Genomic DNA, 15,166 nt, shown 5'->3' with positions numbered 1-15,166 from the left:
AAAAAAAAAAAAAAAAAAACTCTTATTTATAGAAAACACCAACCAGGCATGGTGGGTCATGGCTATAATTCTAGAGGAAGACTGACCTGAGCTTGAGGTTAGCCTGAGCTATGAGCTACATAATGTATTCTAGACTAGCTTAGGCTATAGAGGAAGAGACATTTTAGAAAATCACAATTTAAACTATTATGGTAAACTAATTCAGGCAAAAATCATCAATGGGTGTGAAAAACACTGAGCTAAAAATTAGCTAGAAAATACAGTAGAAAGTCCCAATGTATCGTGTATTTATTCCCTATTACTTTTATAGTGAAGAATTGTGATAAACAACATCTTAATGAATTGTTTGCCTTAACACCATCAATAATAAAACACATCAGTATGTTGCGCCACTTGAGAGGATAAGTTTAGGAAGTTTAATATCACTTTTATTACCATTTTTGTTAAATATGTTTACCCTGAATCTAATCATGAAGAGACAAATTCAGTTCTGTTTGCAAAAACAATAGGCTCATATTTCTCAAAGTGTCACTTTTAGAAGGAGCTAAGAGAGTATATCTCAGTAGTAGAGCCCCTCCCTAACACTATGACTGGAGCCAGCAAGATGGTTCAATGAGTAAAAGTACTTTTGCCACCAACCCTGATAACTTAAGTTTGGTCCCCAGAACCCTTATATTGGAATGGAAGAAAAATCTCCCTCTAAAAGTTGTCCTCTGACTTTCACAAGCATGTTGTAGGGGTGCATGCAACTACAAACACACATACACAAATAAATATATGTGGGTTATAGATGGCTCAACAGTTACGAGTGTACTGCTTTTGTAGAGGGCCCAGATTCAGTTCCCAGTATCCATGTCAGGTTTCTCACAACTGCTTGTAACTCTAGCTCCAGGAGATTCAATGCCCTCTTCTGCCTTCCTGTGTGGTATAAACACACACACACACACACACACACACACACACACTTAAAATCTTTAAAATTATGTACCCAGAAGGCAGAGAATCTGTGAGTTTGAGGATAGGCTGGTTCATATAGTGTTTTAGGCCCACAAAGGATACATAGCAAGATCCTGTCTAAACAGCTAACCTGAGCTAATGGAAGCTCACATGGAACCAACCTAGGCCCTCTGCATGAGGATGACAGTTGTGTAGCTTGGTCTGTTTGTGGAGATCCTAGCAGTGGGTTCAGAACCTGTCCCAGGCACATGAGGTGACTTTTTAGAACCTATTCCCCATGCAGGTGTACCTCACTCAACCTTGATGCAGGGGAAGGAGCTTGGTCCTGCCTCAACAGAATGTGACATGCTTTGTTGATTCTCATAGGAGTCCTTACCCCTTCTGAATGGAGGAATGGAGGAGGGAATGGGAAACTGTGGTTGGTATGTATAATAAATGAAAAAATTAGTTAAAAAAAAAGACTGTCTAAAATCAAATAAATAAAACAGAATAAATGTAATAAAATTTTAAGTAAAACTACTATTTAAGAGATTATTCTAGTTTTTTTCTTATTTTTAAAACAAACTCTGAAAATCACCTACCTCTTCTGCATATGATTTTCCAATTCCATCAGTGCCACCTGTAATAACTGAGAAAAGAGAAGAATAGTTTAGTTTTCAGAACTACAACAAGGAAGTGGTCCAGCTAAAAACTACCAGCATACCCAAGAATACTAGCACAATATTTGATATGAAAGAGCAATATCCAGAGCTGGGTGCGAAGCTTAGTGGTAGAACACAGGACTTCTCATGCATGAGACCCTCAGTTCTACTCCTGCTGTGGGATATTTCATTGCATTGTGAGACTCCCAGACTGTTAATAAAGTTAACCTTGAATCAAGGGCAGAGTCTACAACTAGCTGACCAGAATTAGCCATAGAAAATCTAGAGAATCCAAAATATGATATGATAGAGAGACAAAGGAAAGCAGCGAGGGGCTTAGAAAGATTCTCTGGTCCTTAAGATCTAGGAAGGTGGAAAGAAGGGGTTCAGCAGGTCGTTCCTCTGGCACTTTCTTCACCTATCAGGTTTTGTTTTTACCCCAATATCTGACTCCAACTTTTTAATTAATAATAGAACAAATTACATAAACACTTCAAATATCTTGTGAAATAAATAAATACACAAATAAGTGATACCAATGTTCAAATTTAGAATTAACTGCCCATCACAACATCTCCAATTGAAAAGACCAATATATCAGGTGTTGTTGAAGATATAAAGAACTGAAGCTCTCATACTTTACAAGTAGTACCAGACTGACACAACTGTTTTGAAAAAACTATTTGTCAATATGTTTAGTATTAAAGATATGTTTGTCTACCAAAAAGATGCTTGTGGTAGCTTTACTAGTGTTTGTTGTATATGCTAGTAAGACCTAATATTAATCTGAAGAAGAATGATTAAATAAACTGAGCTATAGACAATGTATAATTAACGGCAGCAAAATAAACTGTGATATGTATGATACATAAATATAACTAAGTGAAAAACATAGAAGATATCCTTCTCCTTGTGCAACTCAAAGAAATGTACATTTATGAAGTGCCTGATCAGCCACTATTTTCCCAGAAGCTTTAAAATCTTTTTAGAATAAAAACTAAATGAGACAAACAAAAACAAACAAACAAACAAAAACAGGTAACAAACCTTCACATATCTATGGCTCAGTGAACCAATGATCAACTTCAGATTAATTTTACTTCATCTGTACAACTCCTCCCTCCCACAAATTTTTTATTTAAAAATATTTTATCTGTGTGTTTATGCGTGTGTGTGTGTGTGTGTGTATACACGAGTATGTGTGTGTGATTGTACATGATACTATAGTACATGTGTGGAAGAGGTCAGAGGACAACTTTCAGAAACCAGTTCTCTCTTTCCAAAGGTTCTCAGGGATTGAACTGAGGGTTGTCAGGCTGGGGAGGAGAGAGAGAGTCAGGGGTGGGGAGATGCTTTCATCTGCTTAGCTCCAGTTTCAAAGTTAGTTCCAAACATCCATGTTAATTCATGTCAAAAATTAAATACATTAAAAAACAAAATTAGTCATCAAATTTCTGCAATGGTCCATCTCTTCCTTCTCCCTAGCTCAATTTATTGTTGAACATCCAGTGTAATGGGTTCTTCCTCAGTTTGTCACTGCTGACTACATTCCTCTACATAACGTTGTGGGTGCTGAGAACCAAACACTGGTACTATGCAAAAGCATTAAGTGCTCTTAACCAATGAGCCATATCTCCAATCACCTTCCCTCCTTATAAGCTGGTCATATCAGGTATATTGTTCTAGTAACAGAAAGCTGATTAATACATTCAGCTCTTCCCTTCCAGAGTTGTACATGTAATCCCCTTGTCAAGTCTACCTGCTGACAATTCATGACCTACTATCTTCTAAAAACTGCCATCATCCAAAGACAGCAACTTTTGTGTTCTGAACAACACATTTCTAAAATACTCAGGCACAAAGCTTGGGCTCCTTGCCTCCAGCATCTGAAGAACCAAAGTAGCATCTATGACTCTGCTAAACCTCTGCAGCTGCTTCACTTCTCTCTCAGTTCAATTCTGTTTCCTTCACTTTTCTTACAACCACCATCACTGACAGCATTCCCAGTACACCCCCACCACACACATACACAAGTTAACATTCATGAACTGCCTGACAGAGGTGGACTACGGACAGCATGCAACAAGGCTCCTTCCTTTTTCAAACGGACTTTAGTTATATCAAAGAAACACAAGTTTTGAGAGGTTTAAACTAAAACAGAACTACCTTACCCTATTTCTCTGTGCCCCATGAACCCACTCCCCGAGAAGCAACTGATGCCACATTTTCCCCTTCTAGTTATATACACATTCTAGACTCTTTCTGTCATCTCCTGACCAACTGTTTTTAGTGCTTGACTTAAGGCTGATGAAAACTTCTCCACCCTTCTTCTCCCCCATCCTCCTAATTAAGTTACTTTGCAATGTTCTGTCAATAATTATTAGCATTTATGTTACTGGAACACTGCAAATACATCCCTACAGTAACCAAAAATTTGTACAAACCTGGGTGTGTAGCTCAGTGGTAGAACACTAAACTAACACATTAGGCCTGGGTTCCAGCCCCTGCACTGTAAAAAGAAAAAGAGAGGTAGTAGTTCTCTCAGGTTGAAGGCATGCTCCTTGATGACAAGAATACCCCCACTTCAGATAGAATACCCCCCAATTCAGATAGACACCAATTTCAGAGGTATCTGGCTAGCCTAATCAACTGACTATAATTTGGGGGTTTTCCACAACCACCTTGATTTGGATAATTCAAAATCCATAGAACCCAGATGACCTACTAATTTACTTTATTGCAGAGGATACAAGCCAGTAGCAACTAAAGGGCAGGCAGGGGCCGTAAGACAAGAGAGGACTCACATGGAGAGCTTCCATCCCACCCCAGTTAAGTAATCAAGAGCAAGGACAGTCTTTCCAGTACACACATAGCTTTCCCAATCAGGACTTCCACTCAAGTTCAGGTTTCACTATAAATACACAGGAGGGATCCTAACCCTTAACTCTCCTCCAGAAACCAGCGGATCATCAGGTTAAGTCATTACCACTAGGCTCAAAGCTTCAACCTCTAATCACAGTCTTTCTAGCATGAACAGTTCATTAGCCTTAACTATCAAAAGCCCACCTAGAATAACAAAAATATAAGGCATTAGGGGCTCCCACATGCCATCCCTCAACCAAGAGCAAAAGCCAGTCAGTTTTTGTTACACAATTATTATGGTTAAATATTCACAACTGAGGCAAATACTAGACTGTAATTAATTACATTGCACTTCCTAATCAACTTTCTATCCTTCCTGGGCACAAATTTGTCCCTCCACCTTTATGTGGCCTTTTAAAATCCTCTTCCTCCCCTAACAGCCTCACTTTTGCTGCTGCTTGCTTCTTTACAACAGGGTCTCATGTAACTCCGACTGGCCTCACATTCATGTCTGTACTTTCCTAGAGCTGAGATCACAGGTATATACAGCCCTGCTTTAACACCCTCTTGATACAATTCTCCACAATCAACCTCAGGCCAGACCTTAGGACTGACCTTTCCAGAACACTCTAGCTCCTTTCCTACTGTACTATTGACTAGTTATTCTCTTAACCTGTTAGACCAGAGTTGAAGACACCATCTTGGAATTTTCTTGTCTCCCTCCTATATTGAAGCACATGTTTTCTAGATCACATTTTCTAATCTTGGTATAATAGTAGACTTGAAATATATTACCAAGGGAAAAATGCATAGGAACACTTTAAAAACATGTTTTAAAATACCTTTTTAATTTTTCAGATAGCTTTAAATGCACAGTTTTTAAAAAGTAAAAGTAGTCAGAGTTACCTATAAACCTAGTTCTTGTCTCCTGCTAACACCCTATGACAGATTTCCTTGTGTCTGAACGGTTACACACACACACACACACACACACACACACACACACACTTACTTCATCCAGGGTAATATTACACTTATCATGTTGCTTATGTCACAATGAAAAAAAAAATATCAATGGTTTTACATTGCAGTACCTGTTCTTTGGTTAATTGAAAAATCATGTGTATGTGACAGAGAGACTGGAGGAAGTGGAGTGTTGTGGAATATTTTGATCGCCCTCTGACACTCCCAAGACTGCCAATAAAGTTAAACTTTGAATCAGAAGGTGGAGTCAACATTCAGCTGGCCAGAATTATCTATAGAGTTTTTGGCACACCCAGATTAGGATAGAAAAGTACAGAAAGAAATAGGGAGGGGCTTAGAAAGATTTGAGGGCCTTTTTGATCTTAAAGTGTGGATAGGCAGGGTCAGCTGATAATTCCTCTGTTGTACTTTGGATCTATCAAATTTTTACCCCAAAATTTGACTCCCAGGTTTTATTTAGTAATGGAACAAAATAAATGATTGCTTCAGTGGAGTCCCTCTTAGATACCTCATCTCTACAATAACCAGGGTTATATACAATGGCCAGGCAACTGGAGGTTAAATTATCATTTTTTCTCACCAGAAAAAGTGATAGCTCTTTTTGTTTTCCACGACATATGCTAAGTACTATACTTTTAATAATATAAAACACAGAGAAGCAATTCTCAGTCAATCCAATGAATGCAGAAAAAGATGAAGACAGGAGTTAAAGTAGATGAGAAGAAATGTCCTTTTATTGCTTTAAAGCTACAAGTCCTCCATAATGAGTTTCAAGGTTAGTATTTTTATATAAAATAAACACTGTGGTTTTCACTGTGAACATCTGACAATACTTACTGTCAGGAGAGTTAAATTCCATTGTTAACTAAACTTGAATTATCTGCTTATTGTTTATTTGTTTGATTTCTATTTTAAAATGCATTAGTTTCTACTAGCAGATTAGTGAGAGAGAAAGAGAGAGAGAGATAGAGAAAGCCAGTAACTTGAAAGCACTCAAGATCATCTCACTTTCTCTGTGGAAAACAAAGATCTAGATTAGAACTATTTCTTGTTTCTGTTTATTTCTACACACACACACCAAAAACTAAGCACTCAGAGTTACAATGAAATGAAAACATGCAATGTGTAGAAATACACTGGGGACCCATCTTTCATGTATAGTCCCCTGAGTCAGGACCTGCTAGTTGCCTTGCTTACCAACTATGCTTCCTTCCTTTATTTCTTTGCAATGGAAAATTGTTTTTTCCCCGGGTATAATAATGGTGTACTGCTATTAACCTAGGCTGTGGGAGGAGAAGACAGGAGGGCTATAATTTCTGAGCCAGCCTGGGTTTCATGAGAGGTTCCAGGTTCACCTAATTACACAGAAAATCTCCTACCTCAAATAAAGAAATAAGAGGGAGTGCTGAGTCACAGTCCAAAAAATTATTCCCTGGAATATTTATTTATTCCAACTTCCTAAGCAGCTAGGAAGGCTATGTGATTGAATCCTGGGGGAAAGATGTAAGTGGTATATAGTAAAGCAGTTTCCCCACCAGGTGTTGGTGGCACACACATTTAATCCCAGCACTCAGGAGGTAGAGGCATTCGGATCAATGTAAGTTCAAGGCCAGCCTGGTCTACAGAGCTAGCTCCAAAGCCACAGAAAAATCTTGTCTCGAAAAACTATATAAAAATAAATAAATAAAATAAAGCAGTTTCCCCTTCCTCTACACAATTCTTATATGATGGCTAGGACCCTAGTAGTCTCTTGAACCATGAAGTTATCCTAAGAATAGAGACCTCGGGCTTCAACTTCCCTAATAGCCATTACTATGCCTTTTTTAGAAAATAAATCTTTCCTTTCTTCCCTCCAAGCTTATCATAGAGAACAAAGCATATGTAAAATATCTACTATTTAAAGGTGGAAAATAAATGCCTATTTTAATGAAGTAGCTATTATAAGTCATGAAAAGCAAGAGTAAAATATTATATCATGAAAAAAGACTTTAATATTCATGTCATTATGATAATATCTGCTCAAGGGACTTTAGTGGTATTATCCAGTTAGCTCTGAAAACTATCAAGGCTACACACAGGACTTGTGGAATGAGTTCTTTGCTGCTTTCTCACTCAATAATACTATATACAATTAAGAATTATTATTTTCAAATGGCTCAGTGGTTAAGAGCACTGGGTGCTCTTGCAAAGAACTTGGGTTCAATTCCCAGCACTCACATGGCAGCTCAAAACCATACATACACTCAAGTACATATATACACATGCACATAAAATAAATACATGAATATTTTTAAGAGTTATCACTTTTAGAAACTACTTTATACTTTACAATTTCATTCATTTGTCAAGTGATAATGTCCTCTCCTGTTGCTTCTATCAGTCATCTCTCTAAGAACTCCTAAAACAACATCTAACGCATTTGCCTCACCTTAATTCTTATTCCTCCCCTATGCATTCTCCAACACCTGGGCCAAAGTGATCACTCCAAACCACAAATCTGAACATTCTTTTCTTACCTACCACCTGCCAGTCAGTATTGGTATCAACAGTCAAACTGCTAAGTCAGGGACTCCAAAATGAGATATTTAGTGAAGTTCTGGTGGGTGAGTGAATGAGTGAATGAATGAACTCCCCCTACCTTCACCCTTTGCCAAGCCCTTGGTAAGTTGACCTTACCTCTCAAGAGACATGCTGGAATGTGTCCACTTCCTCCAAGGTAGTATTCTCTTTATTCCCAATATATATTCTGTTATGGTTTAAGTATGTCCTTTCCAAAACTGAGGTGTTAAAACTCAATGGCCATGGTGGGGACTTTAAGAAGTATTTATGCCATGATGTCTCCACCTTTTTTGCATGAGATTCATCAAGGCTTCATAAAGCTTGTGCCTTCATTTAGCCTCCCTGCTCTCTGTTCCTACCATGAAAGAAAACTGCACTCCAGGGTTACAGCAAGTCACTGGACTAGAGAGCACTTTCATAATACAAGCAAGCCTGTGGGCATCTTGCTCTTGGATTTTCCAGCATGCACCACCATGAGGATTTAAGTTTCTGGCTTTCTAAGTTTCTGCAGCTGTTCTGAAAGCTCAAATGGACAGAGGCATACCTATAGCAGAGTTCTGCTTTCCATCCTGAAGGTTTTCATTTGAACATCTGCTCTCTTTGTCTCTTCCTTTACAACTAGACTGTTAGAATCTCACGGTCCTCTATACTTCCCCTTATGGCACTAACTACACATGTATCCACAGGACAGGATATGTCTGGGTTTCCACAGTCTAACTGCTAAAACAGTGGCTGGTTAAAAAAAAAAAAAAGTAACAAATATCTTTGTTAAGAGCACTTGTGACTCTTGCAGACAACCTAAGTTTGGTCTCACAAGCAACATGGGACATTTATAAACCATCTATAATTCCAGTTCCAAGGAACCCAATGCCCTTTTCTGACCTCAACAGGCACCATGCACATGCATACATACGTGCAGGCAAAACACTCATATACTTAAATATTTTTTAAAAATATTTTAATGAGATGATTCATGAGGCTTTGTTGAAGAATGGATGAGTGAATGAGTAAGATTCTGAATGGAAAGTTGGCCTCTTGTAACAAGACTTACTGCTTCACTCATTTCTTATTTGAAAAGAAGACACAGCCCATACACTTCAGCTCTTCTCAACATCACACAAGAATCAATAATCTAAAATGAGATTTAAAAAAAAAATGTTACTGTGAGATTTAACTTGTTTATAAGGAACTTGTTGGATACATACTTTCAAAGAGTCTATGGATCTCCTTGAAAGAGCTGGTTTTCACTTGGCTCCAAGGTATCAGGGCTGGTCTGAAGTGACACAGTCCAAACAGGATTAAAGTGGGGAAAGTAGCCACTTAGATTAGTTGAGTCCAAGATCACTCACTGTCCTCATCCCTGAGATTTGCTTCTTGGGTTAATAGTGGGTATCCTCAGATCCCATTTGGCTATGGAGTAAGGGGATATATTTAGACAGCTTTCCACAACATACACAAAAAAGCTACCTTGTGGGTTGAGGAAATACAAAGGACAGTCATGAGTAGAATGAGGCAAGAAAGGAAGGAAGATGAGAAAAGGAGATTTTTAAAAGGCTTATGTCTGTACAGATAAATATAACACCAGAACCCATATTTGCAAGCGTTTGATAAGATGAGAACTGACAACTATAAAGAATATCCCAACTTGGCATCCAGAAGTGTTTCGCTTGTTACAGATTATATAAAATACTGGCAACTGACCAGGACTCTACTTCCAAATTTTATACAGTCAATAAAAAGTACTTTAGTTTGTGTAGGTTAAAAATATTCTACTCTTTTTGTCCTCAACTTGCTAGGAACAGATATTTTTAGTAAGAGCCCAATCAACCTTATCAAAATCAAACATCAAAAATAGACCAGAGGAACACTGGAAGCAAACATGCTATTTTTAGCTCTCTCATCTCTTCCCTGCCTCTGCCCACTAAAGTCTGACTGCAGAGCCCATGCATATGAGCTTAGTTATTACAGGCAAGTTCCTTTTGTTACTCCCCACCCCCCATAATACCTGAATGCAGAAAACACTCAATTGATTAAAGATTAATACTGCCACAACCCATGACAGCTGCCTTTCCTGACTGCTTGGGGCGGTGGGAGGGATAGAAAGTGACAGAAAGCTTGGATCAGTATTCCTCCTGGGGATCTGTTGCATGGAAAGAAAATTGCTATTTCAATTCCCTTTTGTTGCTAAAAATAGCAGTCTCCATTGATTCAAGCCAGCAGTCTACAGGCTTAGCAGAGCTGAATTTAGAAAGCACTGAAGTCCCTCAGCAAATGCTAACGTAGTCTAACATATGCCAGCTCATATTTAACAAAGAACAAAGAAGAGATGCATGCAGGGTGCAAGTTCACAAAGCACCAGTAACTTCCTGCATTTTTATTAAAAAGAAATAGTGAAAGTGATACAATATAGGAACAGGCAATAAGAACTTTTCTTCTAGTCATAATTTAATTAAAATTATTTTTCAGAAAAAACTAAATTTATGAGTAAACCTAGACATGTGGACATTTCCCAGCAACTACAGTTTGGGGTCATATACACTTTTCTCTAAACACCAGAGATCACTATAGAATTGGATGCCCACTTCACTACAGTAGTATACCAATATAAAAGCTCCCAGATAGTTCTTAAAAGTTCCCACCACGCAGCTCTCTCCCACCTCCCCTCTCCTACCTCCCACCTTCAGCTACCCACTACCTCTCTGCCTGGTAGAGCTATAGCATGCTACTAAAAAAACAAAAGTCACACTCAAGCCAGGGACAGCGGCACATGCCTTTAATCCCAGCACTTGGAAGGCAGAAGTAGGTGGATCTCAGTGAGTTCCAAGCTAGCCTGGTCAAAAAGTGAGTTCTAAGATAGCCAGAACTGTTACACAGAGAAACCCGTCTCAAAGAAAAAACTCTTGTAAGTAAGCAAACAGAAAATATCCAAGCACCTAACACTAGTACACTGAAAAGCAGGATACCCTTACACAGGCGAATCTCCTATCCAACTTCAAGGCATGGTTATTGCCTGATTTTGTCCTGTTGCTTGGTAATGACCTTTCTAAGCAACAATTCATTTCAATTAATGCCATGTCCTCTTTTAAAACGTAAATGCCATGTAAGAATTAAAAGGCTATCAATTATCATACAACGATGTGACTTCATAAAGCCAAACTGCTCATTGCTTTCCTTACCCAAAATGTGATGGTAGAGCAGAGATCTGAATGATTACCACCTTGAGTCACAGGACTATTTAGACACCATATGGAAAAGGCTTAGCCTTTTATTTTAATACAAATTCAGTAAAATGAGTCATTGAGCTCATGACCAATAAAATGACAACATCAAAGGTTCAAACCCCAACTCTGCCAACTTCTATTGTTTATTTGCAAAGTTAACATTGTCTCACAGAATTGTGATAGATTCATAACTACTGAGAAACCACCATACTAGACAAGGAAAATATTAAATAGGGCAATGCACATTATGTGTTTACCAAAGTATATGGACACAATAAGTGCTCACTAACTGTTAGCAATAAGATGAAAAGTATTAGGAGAAAAGAAACAAAGGAAAATCGCTATTAATATTCCTTTTCTCAAAGGAAATTGCAATTAATCTTGATTCATAATTTCTTAAATTGGAAGAAAAACTTTAACCAATGTATCAGTCACTTTACACTGACTCCATACTGTGGAGTCTGCCTTTGGACTACTTTCTTGGCTAGAACAAGCCTTTGAGGAGTTTCCCAAGTACCTAACATGTGCCAAACAGCAGCAAACACTCTACAGATGCCATCTTAACAAGTTGTTTCAGCATCCCATGAAGTGTAATTATGAGCTACCCAGACAACCCTATGAAGCAAAAGTAAAAATAAATAAATAAGTAAAAGGGGTCCTTGTGATAGTACCTAATTTTAAACATCTTTGAAGTTAAACAACTAGCCAAATGCCATACTGTGCCAAGTCTTATAACTAGAATATGACTCTCCTATACTAGGAAATTTGACTTATGAACGAACACTCATACTTGGTTTGGCAACAGTATACTATATGTGCATGAATGCTTCAGTGTCTTTCTCATTAATCTGACCATGCTAAATCCAACATTATTTTTCTCTGTTTCCTAATCAGCCTCTCCTCCAACCAAACTGCTTCATGTTTTCCCAAATAGACAACAGAGAATCAGCTCCATGTGTGCCTGAGTTACTGCTCAAACTGACACAGCATTCTTGTTTATTCTCCATTCACACCAACCACTTTTAATAACTTGAACTTCTAAACTTTACGGACCACAATAATCATCCAATATGGCTGACTACTGTCTTCTAAGATTCCAATCTCCAACTAACTTCATAATAAAAGAGGCTAAATAATGGGTTCACATTCAAAATATACACACACAGATCCAAAGTTCTCTAACATGTTAATCTGGTTCTTAACACTAATCATTAATTAGATCACAAAATATGCTGGAGCTGGGAAGATAGCTCATTTGGTAAAATGCTAGTAAAAAAGACCCGAGTTTGCACCCCAGCTGGGAATGCTGTCAAACATCTGTATCCCAGTGCTGGGAAGGCAGAGACAGAAAGATTCCCAGACCCAGAGTCTCCCACTGAATAACTACTTCTTTAAGGATTAAATATACCACATTCATATTTACTTTGTAGATCAAAAGTCTAGAGTTCATACTTTCTAGCAAGAGCCTTGCCTCTCTTTTTTATTGTCCTTAAAGACAACACTGGTCTAAATTACTTCTCTAACCTAAGTCCATTTGTCTATAAAATGAGAACAATGGTTACACTTGGCAGCAAGTAAAATTCTAGCAAGATTAGAGGACAATGAGCTGGAGCTCATAATCAACAACTTGCAAAACTAAGGCCTAGAGTGTCAGAAGAATGGGAGGATAGGAGTCCTTTCTCTCTGGCCTGAGAGGAGATGTGACATCCTGAATGCACATGAAGGTCATTTATTGCCAACTATCTAAACCTTACAAGATTACTTACTACCTAGTTTAAGGCTTTCTGATAAAGAACAAAGATACACCCCTGCCCCTCCCATGGGACTGTTAATCACCTGAACAGAAAAAGTGGACCTTAAGAAAGCTGTCCAAGGAGCTACAGAGGTAGCTGTTCTTCTAGAGAAACCTGAGTTCAATTCCCAGTACCCATATCAGGCAGCTTACAACTATCTCTAACTCCAGCTCCAGGAGATTCAATGCACTCTTCTGAGGTCAGCTGTTTGTTCTACACAGTTTTAGAAACAATACAAAAATTACCCAAAATGTATAGTATGTATAATGGTCCTTGTGACCACTGCCCATTGTCAGCTGAATGTTCTACTCTGCAGTGGTCCTGTGGCCACAATGCACTCTCACCTGAGTGTTCTGTTTTAGAGTGATTCTGTGGTCACTGTCCCCTGTCATCTTGAGTGTTCTGATCTGCAATGGCCACTGTCTACTCTTAACCCTAAATGTTCTACTCTACTGTAGTCAGTGTCCACAGGACTGTGAGTGTGTGTGTGTTTATCATCATTAAGCACTTAGAATAATTACACACTATATATTACATCAATGATTATTATAGTATTTGTTAACTGTTATAAGGTAAGCTAACACGGAACATTTTAATTTATCAAATTTTACCAAGAACTGTGGATTTGTGGCTCTTGGCTGCTTAATGAATCACTAAAAGTCACTTTGATAGGGCCACGCCATTCTTTCTTATAACTGTTTCTTTGTTACTCTTCTCCCACCTAGCCCACACTCTAAAACCATGCCATTTGGTTACGACCTAACTTAAATAGGTCCTCCTGTACAAAGCTTTTGATGAGTCTATCTTCTAACATAGCAATAATTTTTATGGTTTTTAATCTAACTAGATCATAAACTTCATGAAGAGAGACAAAGTTGTCCTTTTACTGTCAGATGAATCCCTTGCGCCCTGAATAACTGGTAAGCAGATTACCAATGAATCAACATTCAACCAAGACTACCCAGGCTTCTCTGATGTTGAATAAATTCTTGTCTGTTCAAACTACCAGTAAGTTGTCCCAACCTAAAGCTGGAACTTGTGACCGGTGAAGAAATCCAGAAGACTCAGAACAGTTACTATCCTCACTGCTGATACTGCTCCAAACTGTAACATGATCATTGTGTTCCAGACTTTAACTTGGTCATGAGGGTGGGAGGAGGGTTGTTGTTTTCTGTTTGTTTAAAAGTTTTCAGTTTTTTGTGTCTTAGTATATAGCCCAAGCTGGTCTTGAACTCATAAATTCTCCCACCTCTGGGATTGTAGTTGTACATCACTATGCCTGACTAATAACCCTAGGTATTCTCTCTACAACGCTAAATAATCAACATCTTTAACTTTTACAATAATTTATAAGTTACCTATTAGTTTTATAGATGGGTCTCAGAAAAGCTAAAGAATTTGCCAAAGGTAACAAAACTAGAGAATGGGTGGTCTAAGTTACAAACCCAAGTTTCTGGCATTAGTGCCCACAGTCTGATGTAGAATGCTATACTATCACCAATGTAAAAAAAAAAAAAAATACCCACACTTAATTCTTTCCTTCTTAAAAAAAATACCCGTGTGCTCTGTAAGTCAAGAGTCCTGTTTTCCAAAACATGACATCCACCAAAGCAACTAGTACACAAGGCCGTTAAGCTGATACTCAGTAGATATGTCAGACAGACAAGTGAACACCAATCCTAAATTTTATAAAAATGAGATACTGGGCTGGATATGGTTGCTCACGCCTATAAACCCAGCAGGTGGGAGGCTGAGATAGCAGAACTAAGTGTGAGGCTAGCTTTGGACCATATAATTAGCACCAGACCAATCTGGGCTACACAGTGAAACTTTGTCTCTAATAATGATAATGGTAATAATAAATAGCTATATTTAAGAGGATGTGTCTGTTGCCTTCTCTTGGTTGTAGAGATTGTCTTTTTGTTTTATTATTTACATCACGAGTATCTAGAATCAAAATTCAGTGTGTCTAGGGCATGTTTTGTGTCCTCTTAAATTTGCATACACACTAAAATGTTCATCCTTGTGGTGAGGATGTTCTAGAGTGGACTTTTGGAAAGGGATGAGAACATGAAGACAAAGCTCTCGTGAATGGAAGAGACAGAGGGGCACACTCAACTGCTTCTTCTTCCATGTGAGGACACTGGGA

At 38.2% G+C, this 15,166-nt stretch overlaps 1 protein-coding gene across 1 annotated transcript in view; it reads right to left on the bottom strand.

The window, feature by feature from the left end:
• Nucleotides 1–15,166, bottom strand: part of Hsd17b12 (hydroxysteroid 17-beta dehydrogenase 12) — a 131,270-nt gene that overhangs the window by 83,273 nt on the left and 32,831 nt on the right. The window contains exon 2 of the mRNA XM_051184120.1: nucleotides 1,539–1,585. Coding sequence (XP_051040077.1) covers nucleotides 1,539–1,585 — 47 coding nt within the window. The remainder of the gene's footprint in view (nucleotides 1–1,538; nucleotides 1,586–15,166) is intronic.

Source organism: Phodopus roborovskii, unplaced genomic scaffold (assembly GCF_943737965.1).
Source record: "Phodopus roborovskii unplaced genomic scaffold, PHOROB, whole genome shotgun sequence".
Taxonomy (NCBI): Eukaryota; Metazoa; Chordata; class Mammalia; order Rodentia; family Cricetidae; genus Phodopus; species Phodopus roborovskii.
This window is presented reverse-complemented; position numbering and strand designations above follow the sequence as displayed.